This window comes from Ciona robusta, chromosome 3, assembly GCF_009617815.1.
Source record: "Ciona robusta chromosome 3, ASM961781v2".
NCBI lineage: Eukaryota > Metazoa > Chordata > Ascidiacea > Phlebobranchia > Cionidae > Ciona > Ciona robusta.
Genome location: NC_143237.1, coordinates 9,426,195 through 9,439,323, shown reverse-complemented (window position 1 = coordinate 9,439,323; position 13,129 = coordinate 9,426,195). Strand labels below are relative to the sequence as shown.

Genomic DNA, 13,129 nt, shown 5'->3' with positions numbered 1-13,129 from the left:
GGGGTAAGTTGGGATACAGTTTGCTCCTGAATTCCATAGTTTCCGAAGGTGTTTTAAAAAATTAACATCGCTGTTATAGAGAAGCTGGGTTAAAGTTCTATAATTATGTTAATATTCTTTGTTTATACAGTACTACCAAATATGACCAGAAAGGGAAAAGATAACGTGTCCCACCTTACCCCTCCCTACTATACATAACAATTAGCAATTGTATATGTATAACAATTCGAGTCAACGTTTATACAATATACAACGGAAAATTCGTTTACCAGCACTGCCTTGTTTTGTCTGCACTTAAAATGAACAGAAAACCACGGTACTACGTATTGAAATACGTAATGTGACGTTCCTTTTGACGTTTGTTTTGATATCACTGTTGTTTTGTTGAATAACATCATTGGTTTATTACACAAACAACAGCCGAGTGCAGCGAAACGAACGTTTACGTAACAATAGGTATTGACGTTGAGTAAAACGCAAACCTGTCTTGGTTTAATTTTTACGCGTAATACCATACGATCAGAATGCTTTCCCCTCATATTAGGTAGTAAATACTACATGGGGTAGGTTGGGACACCTTAAGCACATAATATACAAATGTATCCTATAATCACGTTTAAATAATAAACAACGGTCTATGTATATATAACCCTGTACTAAGAATTACAAAGCTTTCTTGAGCTAACTTTGTGGGTAACCCCAAACGTGTGAACCGGGCGAGAAGAAGATGGGACACCTTTTCAACCCTTGGTAGTAAACAAAGAACCCTTAAATAATTATAAACCCGCATCCTCACGACTCCCATGGACCGTTGTTAATTCTTTAAAACACCATAGGTTATTTGGATATTTTTGGTAAAGGTGTCCCATCTTCCCCCGACCTACTATATATTGATTTGCAAAACGTCGAATGATATGGCAGATTTCTGAAGTGTTAACGCAAACAAAGTGTCCTATACTGCAATGAGAAATAACGTAATCTGGTTGTTGTGTTTATATTTTGCCATGGTGCCTTTAGGCGCACTTGGTTGAAAAGAAAACCACATTTCTCTTTGAAATTTGAAGCCATCCAGGTCGCGAACTGACAGCCTATGCTTATCGTATATCTGCGCTGGCGGAAGAAACCCGAAGATTGCTGAAGCTATTTTTAGTTTTCCTGCTAATTTTAGTATTCGCCTCTGAGAATGAAGTTGTGAGTTCATATGAAAATTGCGCAGGTGCAGCTTTTTGTAAGAGATTATTTTAAAATCCGCCCCAAATTCTAAATTCAAGTTTTTAATATTATTTAACTTTTAATATTGAAAATCAATTGCATGAAAAAGTGTGTATAGCAAATGGCAAATTTACGACCACTCTTTAGGATTTCAATGTTGTTTTTTTTAACTAATAGAAATAGCACGCTAACTGCGCCACATATATGGTATAAACCCATCATTTCGGCGCTGATGTTAAGTTATTGAATGTTGCTTCCAAAATCAATAAAAATTCCGACCAACTGCTCAAAACTTAAACAACTCCATGTAAACCTGTTATTTTGCTCAATATTTCACTTTTGTGGATAATTTGTGGATACGGTTGGTTAAGTGCAGAGTATGCGTTAAATTACAAAGTAAACACTTTTTGATGAATTTGAAAGCTTAGTCCGAATTAACAGTTTTTCATAATTCAGAAAACCCAACCGTATTTGATTGTTCCTTGTGTATCTTCTAATTGCAAGTTTTCTAGCGCCGCAGGGTTTTTGCGGGGTACTCGTTTAAGCTAAATTGATGATTAAACGTTGTTTAAGCACTGCCGCGTGTCGGTGCAGTGTCAATATTTTAATTCTGTTGTTAAAAAGCTCATCGTGAACTCTTTTTACTCGAAACCGCCGGAGTAATATAAGGATTCGACAGGTGGACCACACGTTAGTTGAGCGGTCGAGTTTCGGGTCTAGAGATTGACGTATAGTAATGCACTTGTTGTTCAGAGTCGACTACACAACACATGGCGTATGTTGAGTGCACGGTCTGACGAGCTGGCTGTTGGCCCAGAAATGAAAGAAAAAAGGGGACAATAGATTTCAGTTCCTAACAACGATTTTATTGTTTAGATAGACGCAGCAGAATTTAATGTAAAAAGGCTTCAAAATGCAAGACGAAAAGAGTGTATTGGAGGAAAATTACCGAACGTATGCGAAACGTTGGTTGGTGTTAGGTTCTGTAGTAATATGCAACCTCAGTGGAGCGCTGGTAAGTCATTGTATTTGTGGCATTTTTACGATTATTTAATTAAGCTCCTGTATGTTTGCAGATTTGGCTTACTTTTACTGCGGTGCCATATCCAACGGTTGAATATTACAACACTGATCTTGCAACGGTGAACGGACTCTCGCTGGTTTTTATGATCTCGGCAATCCCGGTTGGGGCTGTTGCGACTATTGTACTTGAGAAATATGGATTGAAACCAGCCCTTCTTATTTCTGCGTGGCTCACCGCTATTGGTGGCGGTCTGCGTATAATAAGGTTAATACGAATAATGTTTGTTTTGGGGAAGCATGCGTTCTAGCTTCTATTGCCTTTGTCACATTTTTATCGCCTTTTGACCCAACTCCTATTTGTTTTTCCGGAACTCACAGTTTCAATTAATAAGTAACCTAATACAAATCACAATCAGACGATACCCTGGCGCAGCAAAATAACACTGCGAAGGGTCAATATAATTGCTCACACCACAAATTGAACTCCGGGTGACTGTTTGTTGTTTACCACAAACAAATATCCGTTTCAGAACAAAATTTACGTTTTTTTTATAACCAGTTTATTTTTGATCACATATATACTAAACTATGTGCATGATGCACCCTTTTATTTGGTATAAAGTTGTTTTCAATCCCATGTTTTTCTTTACAGCGTCATTGAATCCATTCCACCGACCGGCAAGATTGCATTATTATTCGTCGGGCAGACTATTTGTGCTTTAGGTCAGCCTTTTACCATGTACGCCCCGGCGAAGACGGCATCAACTTGGTTCGCCGACGACCAGCGAACTCTCGCTAATACATTTGCCTCTGTGGGTGCGTATATAGCCTACGTACAGTAATTTGGGGTAAAATGGGATACCGTTAGCACCAAAACCCCATATTTCCTAAACGTGTTTTAAACAATTAACAACGCTCTTTTGGCAGGGCTGGAGTTATAAAATTCTCTTAATATTCTGTATTTATCTGCCAAAGCTAGGAAAAAAAATTCCATTTCACCTCAACCTACCATACGTCTGATGCTCTTATAAGCTCCTTTATAGAAGCATCTAATTTTCAGGACTTTACTTTCAGCAAACCCGGTCGGTGTAGTGATCGCAGGGCTTGTTTCGCCGACATTTGTGAGCTCGACTACAGGAGAATTAGACATGCTTAATCTCGTGGGTGATCATTTTATATTTATTGACTGTTGGCATCATGGTACAATCTTTAATCGATCAGATGTTTACAGCTTATTACGATGGCCGTACCCGCAGCAGCTGGTGCTGTTTACACAACCTGTGTTATGACGTCAGGCGAACCACCTTTACCGCCCTCTGCCGGCGGCGATAAAACGAAAAAGGAGGTTTTTGGGAAAGGAATAAAAGTAACGCTTGTTGTTGTTGTATTTTTTTCATTTTTATAATAATTAACCGATTTTAGGAAGTACTACGAAATAAGGATTACATGATTCTTGTTCTCACGGTCGGCGGTGGGATCGGTCTTTACTCAACTTTCGCCACGTTGCTTGCACAACTTTTATGCCCCTTTGGTTACACCAACGTGAGTGAAAACTGTTTGCATTTGAAAAAATATTTAATACTTAAAGTACTGAACCCTACTGTGTGTATATACATAAACTTAAATTGAACAACTCTTTACAGGCATACAAAGTATGCAAACAAATTTATCATATAGTATAGGGTGGAGAGAGACGGAACACCTTTAGCACATATAGTATCCCATTATCCTGATCGTGTTAAACAATTAACAACGGTCAATAGGAGTCGTGAAAATACGGTTTTATAATTCTTTGAATGTTTTTTGTTTCTTAACAGATGGGACGAGAATATGGAACGAAAATGCGTCCCATCTTTCCCCACCCTACTATATACACGTGCTTTTCTCCGACTGAAGTTTTTGTTAATTTAAATCATAATTAGCCATATAAATTGTATAACCTCATAAACGACAAAACGGCAACCCATAATCTTATTCAACAGACCATGGCCGGTGTATGTTCCGCGGTGCTCACTGGCACAGGTGTACTTGGAGCTGCTATAATAGGAACCTACTGTGACATCACAAAGCAGTTTTCATCTACAGTAAAAGTCTGTTACGTCATTACAACGATTGGAATTATTATTTTTAGCTGTGTAAGTGTTTTCCTATATACTATTTAATATACATATGGATAAGGTGTAAGATAGGTCCTTATGCGGCACATTAGATACACTTTTACTTTTGCCAATTTTTCTATTACCCCAAGTTACTATAGTTAGTTTTTCTTTCAACGTTCTGCTTTTAAAATCAAGTTTGTTGTTAATTGTGCATTAGCATATCGAATAAGAAAAAAACACCCACCATAAGTACGCGTTAACTCGTACGCTAGCTCGAGGTATATTAAGCAGAACACCCGTGTCGTAACGACTGTATAGTTACCCAGCCGTGCTTGTGAGGATAAATAAGTTACATTTATCATTTACCCGCACCTGGTTTATTCAATTTATATTCCCTCCGATAGACATTCCACTACAACATGGGGTATTTGGTTCTCATTCTCATTACCGGGATCGGTTTGTTTTCCTTTGGAATTTATCCCATCGGTGTTGAACTGGGTGCTGAGTGTACTTATCCTGTTGGATCAGCTACAACATCTGGTCTTATTATGATTTCTGGGTAAAAATTATTGTTTAATATTAACTGCATTATACGTTTGATTGACCCATTAGTTTTTTAGTCATATGTACAATACTGATAATGGTTACTACTGGATTGTCTGAATTGCCACACTAACAAAAAAACACACTCAGAAAGTTATATACGTGGTAACTATAGTAAGCTGGCACGAGGTTTATGAAAAAAAACACCCGTTTATAATCGACTGTCGTTTTCCAGCCATGCGAGAATAAACCAAGCTACATTTTTTTATTCATCAAGGCGCTAATCGGTTAAAAATGAAGTAGCGCTTATATCGTTTTAATTAAAATCAGTCGTTATCTATCATACAGCCAACTTCAATCCATCATCCTTATATTCATACTGCAATCTATCGGATCTCCAATGACAGCGGAGCAGGTCAATTACTATGACTCAAAATGTCATTACGTAAGCGATGAAGTGTTAACAACGACATACACAACGCCTTCGGATGTTACTGAGTTAAGTTCCGTTGCCATGGCAACCGCTACTGCAGCCGTTCCACCAATAACTTACGATATGAGCGGTGAGTTTCACCTAGACTTAATATATAGTAGTGTGGGCGAAGGTGGGATACCTTTTCATTCTATTTTCGCATTCTATTTAATAGTAAACTTAGACCAATTAAAGCCATACCGCCACGACTTTTATAGGCCGTTATGTTAAATATGTTACCCACAGTACTGTATACTCAAGGTATAAATGTCAGATCTCAAGTTTACCAATGTTTGCATATGTATAGTAAGGGGTAGGAATGGGTTTTATTCTATTTTCTCGTTCCATTTGATAGTAAACAAAGAACATGAAAGAGTTTCCGCCGAGTTTTGCTTGTGCGGCTATAGTGTTTACACTGCTAAATTTAACTCAGTAAAAGCTGTATCTTTTTGTGTACACGTCACACACCTAGACTTTTTAAATACACTCATTGTGTAAAATGTATGTAACAAATCCAAACTATATAAATACCCGAGTATGTATGTAGTTAGGCGGATACCTTTAACATAATACGTGCTAATAATACTACAGTTTTGTTCCGGTTACATAAGAAACTTAAAATACACGAAAACTTTTTTTAGTTTCTGTGTACGTGTGCACGACCTACATTGGGATTCTATGCATCGCCCTTCTTGGGTTCTTCCGACCTAAATACCACCGTATGAAAGCAGAACAACATGCTATAAGTGACAACATTTCACAATGTAGTACCAGCAATATAACTGCCATGTAAAAATACAGTAGGGTGGGAAAAGATAGGACACCTTATCTTTGGGACACCTTATTTATCGTCGCATTTGGTAGTAGGAAATAGAAACAAAGAATTATAAAGCTGTATCCTTAATCTTCTCGTAGAGAAGACAGACCGTTGTTAATTGTTTACAACTTAGATATTATGTGCCAAAGATGTCCCATCTTACCCCGCTTTACTAGCTTGCCCAGCGTGTAACATGCGGTATGCAGCTATCTTCATAACTTTGGTTCTCATACTTGGATTCATGATAGTGGCGGGAAACGTCATCATAATTTTTAGTACCAGATTCTTGAAACGTCAATCAAAGGTTGACGTCATACGCACATCACTGGCTGGAGCAGATATTTTAACAGGTAATTTATAAACTTGAAATGCTAGGCCAAAGAAACTATGTATAAAGGATTCAGGTATATGCACATTACAGGTTTGAATATATTCACTGTGGTAGTTTATCACTTTGTAAAAACTCTTAACTGGACTGCTGCTGAGTTGGTGCAGTACCAAGCATCGGTGGTGAACACCGCACCTGCTGTGATAGGTGCTGTTGTGTTTGTCTTTACTGTCACATCATCATTGTACCACCTTCTGCTGCTAAGCTGCGAACGTCTGTACGCGATACAGTGGCCAATTAGCTACAAATTACAAAGTCGCTCTTCACTGCATCGTGTTCTGATTGGCGTTTGGATTATTTCAGCCGTTACAGCTTCGGTACCTGGTAGGTTGTTGCTAAGACAGAGCTCATTAGACAATAATGATTCGTTTTTTTCAGGTTGGTTTTCCAGACGCTTTGCTTTCAATTACTATTCATTAATATTTGTGTATTATCCAAGCATAAACCAAGATGCTTTTGTGAAACAATACGGATCTGTCCTTGCTCTATTGGTGATATTCGTTCTGCTACCTTTCGCTTTAACGGTACAAACAAACTTGTTTACCTTGTATAGCAGGCGGGGAAAGATGGGACACCTTATCATTCCATTTTCTCGTCCCGTTTTGTAGTAAACAAAGAATATTAAAAGAATTAAAAAGTCATATCTCCACAGCCCCCCTATAGGCCGTTGTTAACTGTTTAAAACACAACCAGAATATTTGGATATTATGTGCTAAAGGTGTCCTATCTCCCCCACTCTATACTATACGTTAAAAGTAAGAATGATGGTAACGTATGCTTATATAGATGGTAATGCTGTTTGCAACGTTGTGTATTGGGCACCAACATTTTAAAAGGTCTAAAAGATTGGCTAACCAAGACAGATGCAGAAGTATAAAGAAAGAATTGTCGATGGTTGTTCATATGATTTTAATGATGCTTGGATTCTCAGCAACCATCAGTCAGTATCATACACGTATATTATTATTTAAAACTAGTTGATATAAAACACAACTTATAGTATAGGGTGGGGGGAGATGGGACACCTATTCGTTCAATTTTTTTGTCCTATATTTGGTAGCAAACAAAGAGCATTCAAAGAATTATAAAACCGTATCCTCGCGACTCCCATATACCGTTGTTAATTATTTAAAATACGATCAGGATATTTGGATATTACGTGTTATAATGATTTGTCCCGTATTCCCCACCTTACCATTTATTCTTTTAAATTTAAATAATATAATCTTGCCTTTTTCGTCCATTTCTAGTTCCACTTGTTTCACTTTCGATCGCCTACTTTACCCTTAATTTGGGATGTGGAAAGATTAAAGTACCATACGCAGCTTGCTTTTATCTTAGCTTGGGTAACAGGTTAGTTGCATGGTGTCTATATTTACTTAATATAAAAGTGGTTTAGTGCCATTACTCAGCGACAATATAAATACAGCAATGATAACTGTGTTACACTCATTGCAGCTTGGTGAACGTGGTGATATATAGTCTATTGGACAAAGATTTCCGACGGAGTGTCAAAAATACTTGTAAGAGATACCGTCGCCTCAATGTGTTATGCAGCACTTAATCATACGATCAATAGAAATGCAAATAAAAACGAGTACGCTAAGTGTGGTAGGGTGCATATGCTAACATTGTTACTTTCCGTACTTATACTTGGGAAATGCGTTTTAAGTTATTATGTTTATTTAATTCAGTTAATTTGTGTTTTATAACATATAGAACCTCCGTGCCAACGCGGTTTAAGTCTTTTCAGTTTCCTATGACGCAATCTCAGACAAAATACTAACACCACGATTTTACAAACGTCTTATACACATATATACAGCAGACGTCTGTAAATATGCTGTAGGCTATTTGTCTGATAACACCACTTTAGCTTTGAGAAAAAGACAAAGTGTAGTTTATGAATTTATGCCAAATGAGAAGTTTAGGCTATACAGAATACTATAAAAGTGTGCCTGGCAGCTGAAGAAATAAACAGTTGTTACAACGTAGACTACATCCCGGTTGCATATAGCCTACCTAATGCTTACAAGAGATGAGTTCTAGTTACAACTACGAAGTAATGAGCAACCAAACTGGACAAACGGTGTTTGAATTTAATTGCATGGCTGTTGTTTTCTGCTCCGCTAATTTCACCACTGAATGTGAAAACGTGACTCTGAATGCTTGCCCAGCGTGTAACATGCGGTATGCAGCTGTCTTCATAACTTTGCTTCTCATACTTGGATTTATGATAGTGGCGGGAAATGTCATCCTAATTATTAGCACCAGATTCTTAAAACGTCAATCAAAGGTTGACGTCATACGCACATCACTGGCTGGAGCAGATATTTTAACAGGTAAATTATAACTTGAATTGCTAGGCCAAAGAAACTATGTATAAAGGATTCAATTATTTGCACATTACAGGTTTGAATATATTCACTGTGGTAGTTTATCACTTTGTAAAAACTCTTAACTGGACCGCTGCTGAGTTGGTGCAGTACCAAGCATCGGTGGTGAACACCGCACCTGCTGTGATAGGTGCTGTTGTGTTTGTCTTTACTGTCACATCATCATTGTACCACCTTCTGCTACTAAGCTGCGAACGTCTGTACGCGATACAGTGGCCAATCAGCTACAAATTACAAAGTCACTCTTCACTGCATCGTGTTCTGATTGGCGTTTGGATTATTTCAGCCGTTACAGCTTCGGTACCCGGTAAATACATTTCCTTGCTGTTATATAGACATAGACGGCTTAGCAATGAACATTTTTTACGTATATAGATCATACAATTTAAAACAATGATTTCGATACAGTGATGTATCAACGTACCTTTAAATATTTATCACTTTTTGATAATAAAGAATAACCGACTATGTCAGCTTATGCTCATCGTTCATCGTAAACACAAACTACAAATTTGTTCCGCATTTTACCAGTTTGTTTTATTGCAGGGTGGTTTCCGAAACGCTTTGTGTTTAACTACTTCCCAAGTTTGTTTGTGTACTATCCGTATATCAGCCTAGGCGATGCAAGAAAAAATATCGACTCGGTCATTGTTCTTTTGGGAATATTTATAGTTCTGCCTTTCGTTTTAACGGTAATTTTCTGTTAAACGGACTTCCTATTATATTCAGATTCTATTTATAAGCCTGTGTGTAATAGTACAGTATAGGGTGGGAAAAACGGAACACATTTTCATTCTGATTTCCCATCGCATTTGATAGTAAACAAAGAAAATTCAAACAAGACCGTATACATCCTTGTGACTCTCATAGACCGCTGTTAAATATTTAAAACACAGTCCTAGACCGTTGTTAATTATTTAAAACACAGTCCTAGACCGTTGTTAAATATTTCAAACACAGTCCTGTCTCCCCCACCCTGATGTATAGTAGGGTGGGAGAAGATGGGACACCTTTAGCCCATAATATCTAAATATCCTTATCGTGTTTTAAACAATTACTAACGGTCAATGGGAGTCATGGGCATATAGTTTTATAATTTCTTTAATGTTCTTTGTTTACTACTAAACGAGACGAGAAAATAGAGATAAAGGTGTCCCGTCTTCCTTACTGTACAATGCATTTTTCCAGATGTTGATACTGACAACGACCATGTGTATTGGACACCTACAGTTTAAAAAGTCGAAACGGTTGGCCAACCATGCCAGAGCCAGCAACATGAAGAAGGAATTATCTATGATTGTACATTTAAGTACCATGAAACTTGGATTTTCAGCCACCGTCAGTCAGTATAAACTCTAATTTAAAACTACCATTTTAACACTTTATAGTAGGGGTAGGGAAAGATGGGACACCTTTTCATTTTATTTTCTCGTTCCATTTGGTAGTAAACAAAGAATATTTAAAGAAATATAAAACCAAGTCCCCACGACTCCCATAGACCGTTGTTAATTGTTCAAAACACGATCAGGATGTTTGGATATTATGTGCTAAAGGTGTCCCGTCTTCCCCACTCTACTATAAATCTTCATACAACAAGACACGGAATAAGTTAATTTGTATTTATAAATTATTTCTTTCTCTTTTCTACAGTTCCTATCGTGGCACTATCAATCGCATACTTCACTCTTAGAAAGAGCTGTGCTGAGATAGTTGCACCAACCGCAGCTTGCTTTTATCTTAGCATGGGCAACAGGTCAGCATGGTTCTTTTGCAAAAATGCAACACAGTTTTAATTTATATTTTTTCACAGTTTTGATTTCTTTTCCTTGTTTTAACAGTTTGGTCAACGTGGTGGTGTATAGCCTATTCGACAAGGATTTTCGAAAATGTGTAAAAAGCAATTTAAGATTACGCTGTCGTCTTTGCTAAACTGGCATCAACTCACCAGCAAGCTTTATACTGAAAAAGACACGATAGCCGGTTTTACAGTCGTCTCTATGGCTTACTATACAAAATTTATTGTAAGCGAGAATCGTTTACCAAACGCCATTTTATATTCGTCAAACGGCTTATTTGCAGCAGTTTTTTTATCATTAACACTTTTTTAAGGAAAGTCAAAATTTTTCAATTCCTGAAACATTTAATACAATTAAAATACAGTAATGAGAAAGTAGAAAAATTTTGTTGGTGTTCATTAGATGTTTATGTTTTTTGTTTGATACGGCTCATCGATTTTGGTTTCGCTTGGACGCGCAACGTGATGCAACGTCAACAAACTTTTCTGTGTTTTGCAAACGCGAATGATGTTTTTAGAGTAACTACATGCAAAACGATCAAAAACCCTAGCATTCTGACGGTTCTTTCTAATGGTTTGAGCAAAGTAAGTACGGTAACCTAATAACTGAAGTCAAAATGGCTAAAAAGGATAATTTGAACAGAGGAAGTAACGTAGAAACATATAGGAAACGCATCGGTAAGCTCTCTTAGCTCTGTGTTAAAAAAAATATATTTTTTTAAACTAAATACTTTGTGTTTTAGGGAAACAGGAGTATCAGCGAAATAAAGTTGCCGTAAAGTCTGTCAAGGATGCAGCAGATGCAAAGCAGTCAGCTATTGGAATTCAGGTACGATTATCCATAAATTTTTTTTTACTTGTTATTATTTATTTCCATGCATAAAAATTGTACACCTAGCCTAACTGCTGACTTTTATTAACTTTGTTTTTATTTCTTTTTACTTTATACAGCTAAGATGTTCATGTAACAGATAGATTTAGTTACATTTCAACTAGTATTTTTTATTCGACACATACAAAAATATTCGAAAAAATGTTTTTTGAATAAAATGACAAATGTTTCAACTTCCCACAAAAATAATAATCATAGTCAGCGCCTACTGCTAGCCAAGTTGAGTGTCTTTCCTAAAGTTATTGGCAAATGTTATTTTAGGAAGTTCTGTTGGTATTGCTGGCAATCTTTGTACTTCTTGCTTCAATATACCTTATGTTCTTTCTATCATTCACAAAGGAGTAAATGAGTGAAGTTCGAACATAACTAAAAATGAAATGCTGCAATTGCAATTGTTTGCAAAAAAATGATTGTCGATTTTGAATTGATTTATAATTTTTTTAGCATTTGAGTGTAGTGTGTAGTTAGTTGTTTTAAAATTGTTTCCGAAAGAATTTTTATTTAGTTTTTAGTGGTATTCATATGAATAAGCAATTATGTTATGTTGAAAATATTTCACCTTGTTTGTTTACTTTAACTTTATGGAGCAATTGATTTTAATATGGAGCACTTTTAATGTTAAACTTTTTTACTGTGAGTAATATACAAGTTTCATTTAAAAATATTTTCAACTTTAACTATACATATTGAAATATATATTTTAGTATGCCCAAAGTTTTATCAGCAATTACACATTAATACTGCTTTTATGTGCTGTTAGTTTTAAATGATTAAAAAATAATAATGCAAAAGCACTCGTCCATTTTGCTGTTAAGTGTAACCCAAACTTTTTTCTTGCCAGGATGGAATTGGCCATAATAATTGATCAGTTTCAATCTAACTTAAGAGAAGTATTTGCTTCCAGTACATTAATAGTTAGGGTATACAGTACACATATAGAAAGATTGATAATCTTTGTGTGCTTAGGAAATAATGGCAGGTTGTAAATGAGGATTGATAAAAATACTGGGTGTTCCTCTATTAGAAACCCCAGTATACCAGATCCAGCTATTTATATATCAGAAAACCAAGCTTTCTTATAAGGCAGATTACAAGCAACTTGATTGCAACTGCAAGAACTAAAAACTGATTTTTGTTCTTGATTTAGTTTTGGTTTGTAGCATGAACAATACGGAATTGTTAGATAGCTGACTGTCAGTTTAAACTTAATTCAACTGCTCCTGTTTCAAGGCTGTATGAATTTCCTCTATTTTGTGGTGCGGATGCAATCGACGAATGACAAGATGAAACATTACTCGTTTGGCACTCCTGTAACGTGGTAGGCGCTTGTGGCTTTTTTTGCTGCTGTTGTTTCGCTTGGATCGGCAAATAATATCGGGAATTGGTTGGTCGTGTTTTTTACAGTTCAAGAAAAAAACAAAGTTAAACATACTAAAAGCGTCTTTAGCAGTAGCTGATATGTTGACAGAAAAACATTGATCATCGTCGTTAT

The 13,129-nt window shown here is 36.5% G+C and overlaps 4 protein-coding genes across 6 annotated transcripts; all 4 read left to right on the top strand.

Moving 5' to 3' along the window:
• Window positions 1–13: 13 nt before the first annotated feature.
• Window positions 14–6,153, top strand: LOC149739182 (solute carrier family 49 member A3-like). The gene is made up of 11 exons (XM_089874221.1): window positions 14–1,216; window positions 2,089–2,227; window positions 2,289–2,500; window positions 2,888–3,051; window positions 3,310–3,395; window positions 3,467–3,601; window positions 3,658–3,777; window positions 4,218–4,370; window positions 4,739–4,893; window positions 5,226–5,440; window positions 5,991–6,153. Exons 2-11 carry the CDS (start codon window positions 2,126–2,128, stop codon window positions 6,140–6,142), a joined length of 1,494 nt encoding a protein of 497 aa, XP_089730347.1. The 5' UTR covers window positions 14–1,216; window positions 2,089–2,125; the 3' UTR covers window positions 6,143–6,153.
• A 178-nt stretch (window positions 6,154–6,331) lies between these two features.
• On the top strand, window positions 6,332–8,151 carry LOC149739181 (uncharacterized). Of its 2 annotated transcripts, XM_089874239.1 has the most exons (6): window positions 6,332–6,516; window positions 6,588–6,878; window positions 6,933–7,078; window positions 7,341–7,494; window positions 7,805–7,907; window positions 8,013–8,151. In XM_089874239.1, exons 1-6 carry the CDS (start codon window positions 6,360–6,362, stop codon window positions 8,116–8,118), a joined length of 957 nt encoding a protein of 318 aa, XP_089730365.1. In that variant the 5' UTR covers window positions 6,332–6,359; the 3' UTR covers window positions 8,119–8,151. The 2 variants fall into 2 exon arrangements, with proteins under 2 accessions (XP_089730365.1, XP_089730364.1); XM_089874238.1 differs by having other exon boundaries at window positions 6,588–7,078.
• Window positions 8,152–8,590: 439 nt separating this feature from the next.
• On the top strand, window positions 8,591–11,048 carry LOC149739180 (uncharacterized). Of its 2 annotated transcripts, none has more exons than XM_089874235.1 (6): window positions 8,591–8,896; window positions 8,967–9,257; window positions 9,497–9,642; window positions 10,139–10,288; window positions 10,601–10,703; window positions 10,789–11,048. In XM_089874235.1, the coding sequence occupies exons 1-5, from the start codon at window positions 8,593–8,595 to the stop codon at window positions 10,658–10,660; spliced, it is 951 nt and encodes a 316-aa protein (XP_089730361.1). In that variant the 5' UTR covers window positions 8,591–8,592; the 3' UTR covers window positions 10,661–10,703; window positions 10,789–11,048. The 2 variants fall into 2 exon arrangements, with proteins under 2 accessions (XP_089730361.1, XP_089730360.1); XM_089874234.1 differs by having other exon boundaries at window positions 10,139–10,292.
• A 159-nt stretch (window positions 11,049–11,207) lies between these two features.
• LOC149739179 (triple QxxK/R motif-containing protein-like) lies at window positions 11,208–12,428 on the top strand. Its single transcript, XM_089874248.1, has 3 exons — window positions 11,208–11,423; window positions 11,489–11,574; window positions 11,899–12,428. Exons 1-3 carry the CDS (start codon window positions 11,363–11,365, stop codon window positions 11,980–11,982), a joined length of 231 nt encoding a protein of 76 aa, XP_089730374.1. The 5' UTR covers window positions 11,208–11,362; the 3' UTR covers window positions 11,983–12,428.
• The last annotated feature ends 701 nt before the right edge of the window (window positions 12,429–13,129 follow it).

Excerpts from the sequence above, each read along its gene's own strand:
- LOC149739180 (XM_089874234.1), top strand. The coding sequence starts at position 8,593 with ATGAGTTCTAGTTACAACTACGAAGTAATGAGCAACCAAACTGGACAA. Across the intron at positions 9,258-9,496 it reads CGTTACAGCTTCGGTACCCG|GGTGGTTTCCGAAACGCTTT; the intron begins GTAAATACATTT and ends GTTTTATTGCAG. Across the intron at positions 9,643-10,138 it reads TTCTGCCTTTCGTTTTAACG|ATGTTGATACTGACAACGAC; the intron begins GTAATTTTCTGT and ends GCATTTTTCCAG.
- LOC149739182 (XM_089874221.1), top strand. The coding sequence starts at position 2,126 with ATGCAAGACGAAAAGAGTGTATTGGAGGAAAATTACCGAACGTATGCG. Across the intron at positions 2,501-2,887 it reads GGCGGTCTGCGTATAATAAG|CGTCATTGAATCCATTCCAC; the intron begins GTTAATACGAAT and ends TTTTCTTTACAG. Across the intron at positions 4,894-5,225 it reads GGTCTTATTATGATTTCTGG|CCAACTTCAATCCATCATCC; the intron begins GTAAAAATTATT and ends TCTATCATACAG.
- LOC149739179 (XM_089874248.1), top strand. The coding sequence starts at position 11,363 with ATGGCTAAAAAGGATAATTTGAACAGAGGAAGTAACGTAGAAACATAT. Across the intron at positions 11,424-11,488 it reads AACATATAGGAAACGCATCG|GGAAACAGGAGTATCAGCGA; the intron begins GTAAGCTCTCTT and ends TTTGTGTTTTAG. Across the intron at positions 11,575-11,898 it reads AGTCAGCTATTGGAATTCAG|GAAGTTCTGTTGGTATTGCT; the intron begins GTACGATTATCC and ends ATGTTATTTTAG.
- LOC149739181 (XM_089874238.1), top strand. The coding sequence starts at position 6,360 with ATGCGGTATGCAGCTATCTTCATAACTTTGGTTCTCATACTTGGATTC. Across the intron at positions 7,495-7,804 it reads TGGATTCTCAGCAACCATCA|TTCCACTTGTTTCACTTTCG; the intron begins GTCAGTATCATA and ends GTCCATTTCTAG. Across the intron at positions 7,908-8,012 it reads TATCTTAGCTTGGGTAACAG|CTTGGTGAACGTGGTGATAT; the intron begins GTTAGTTGCATG and ends CACTCATTGCAG.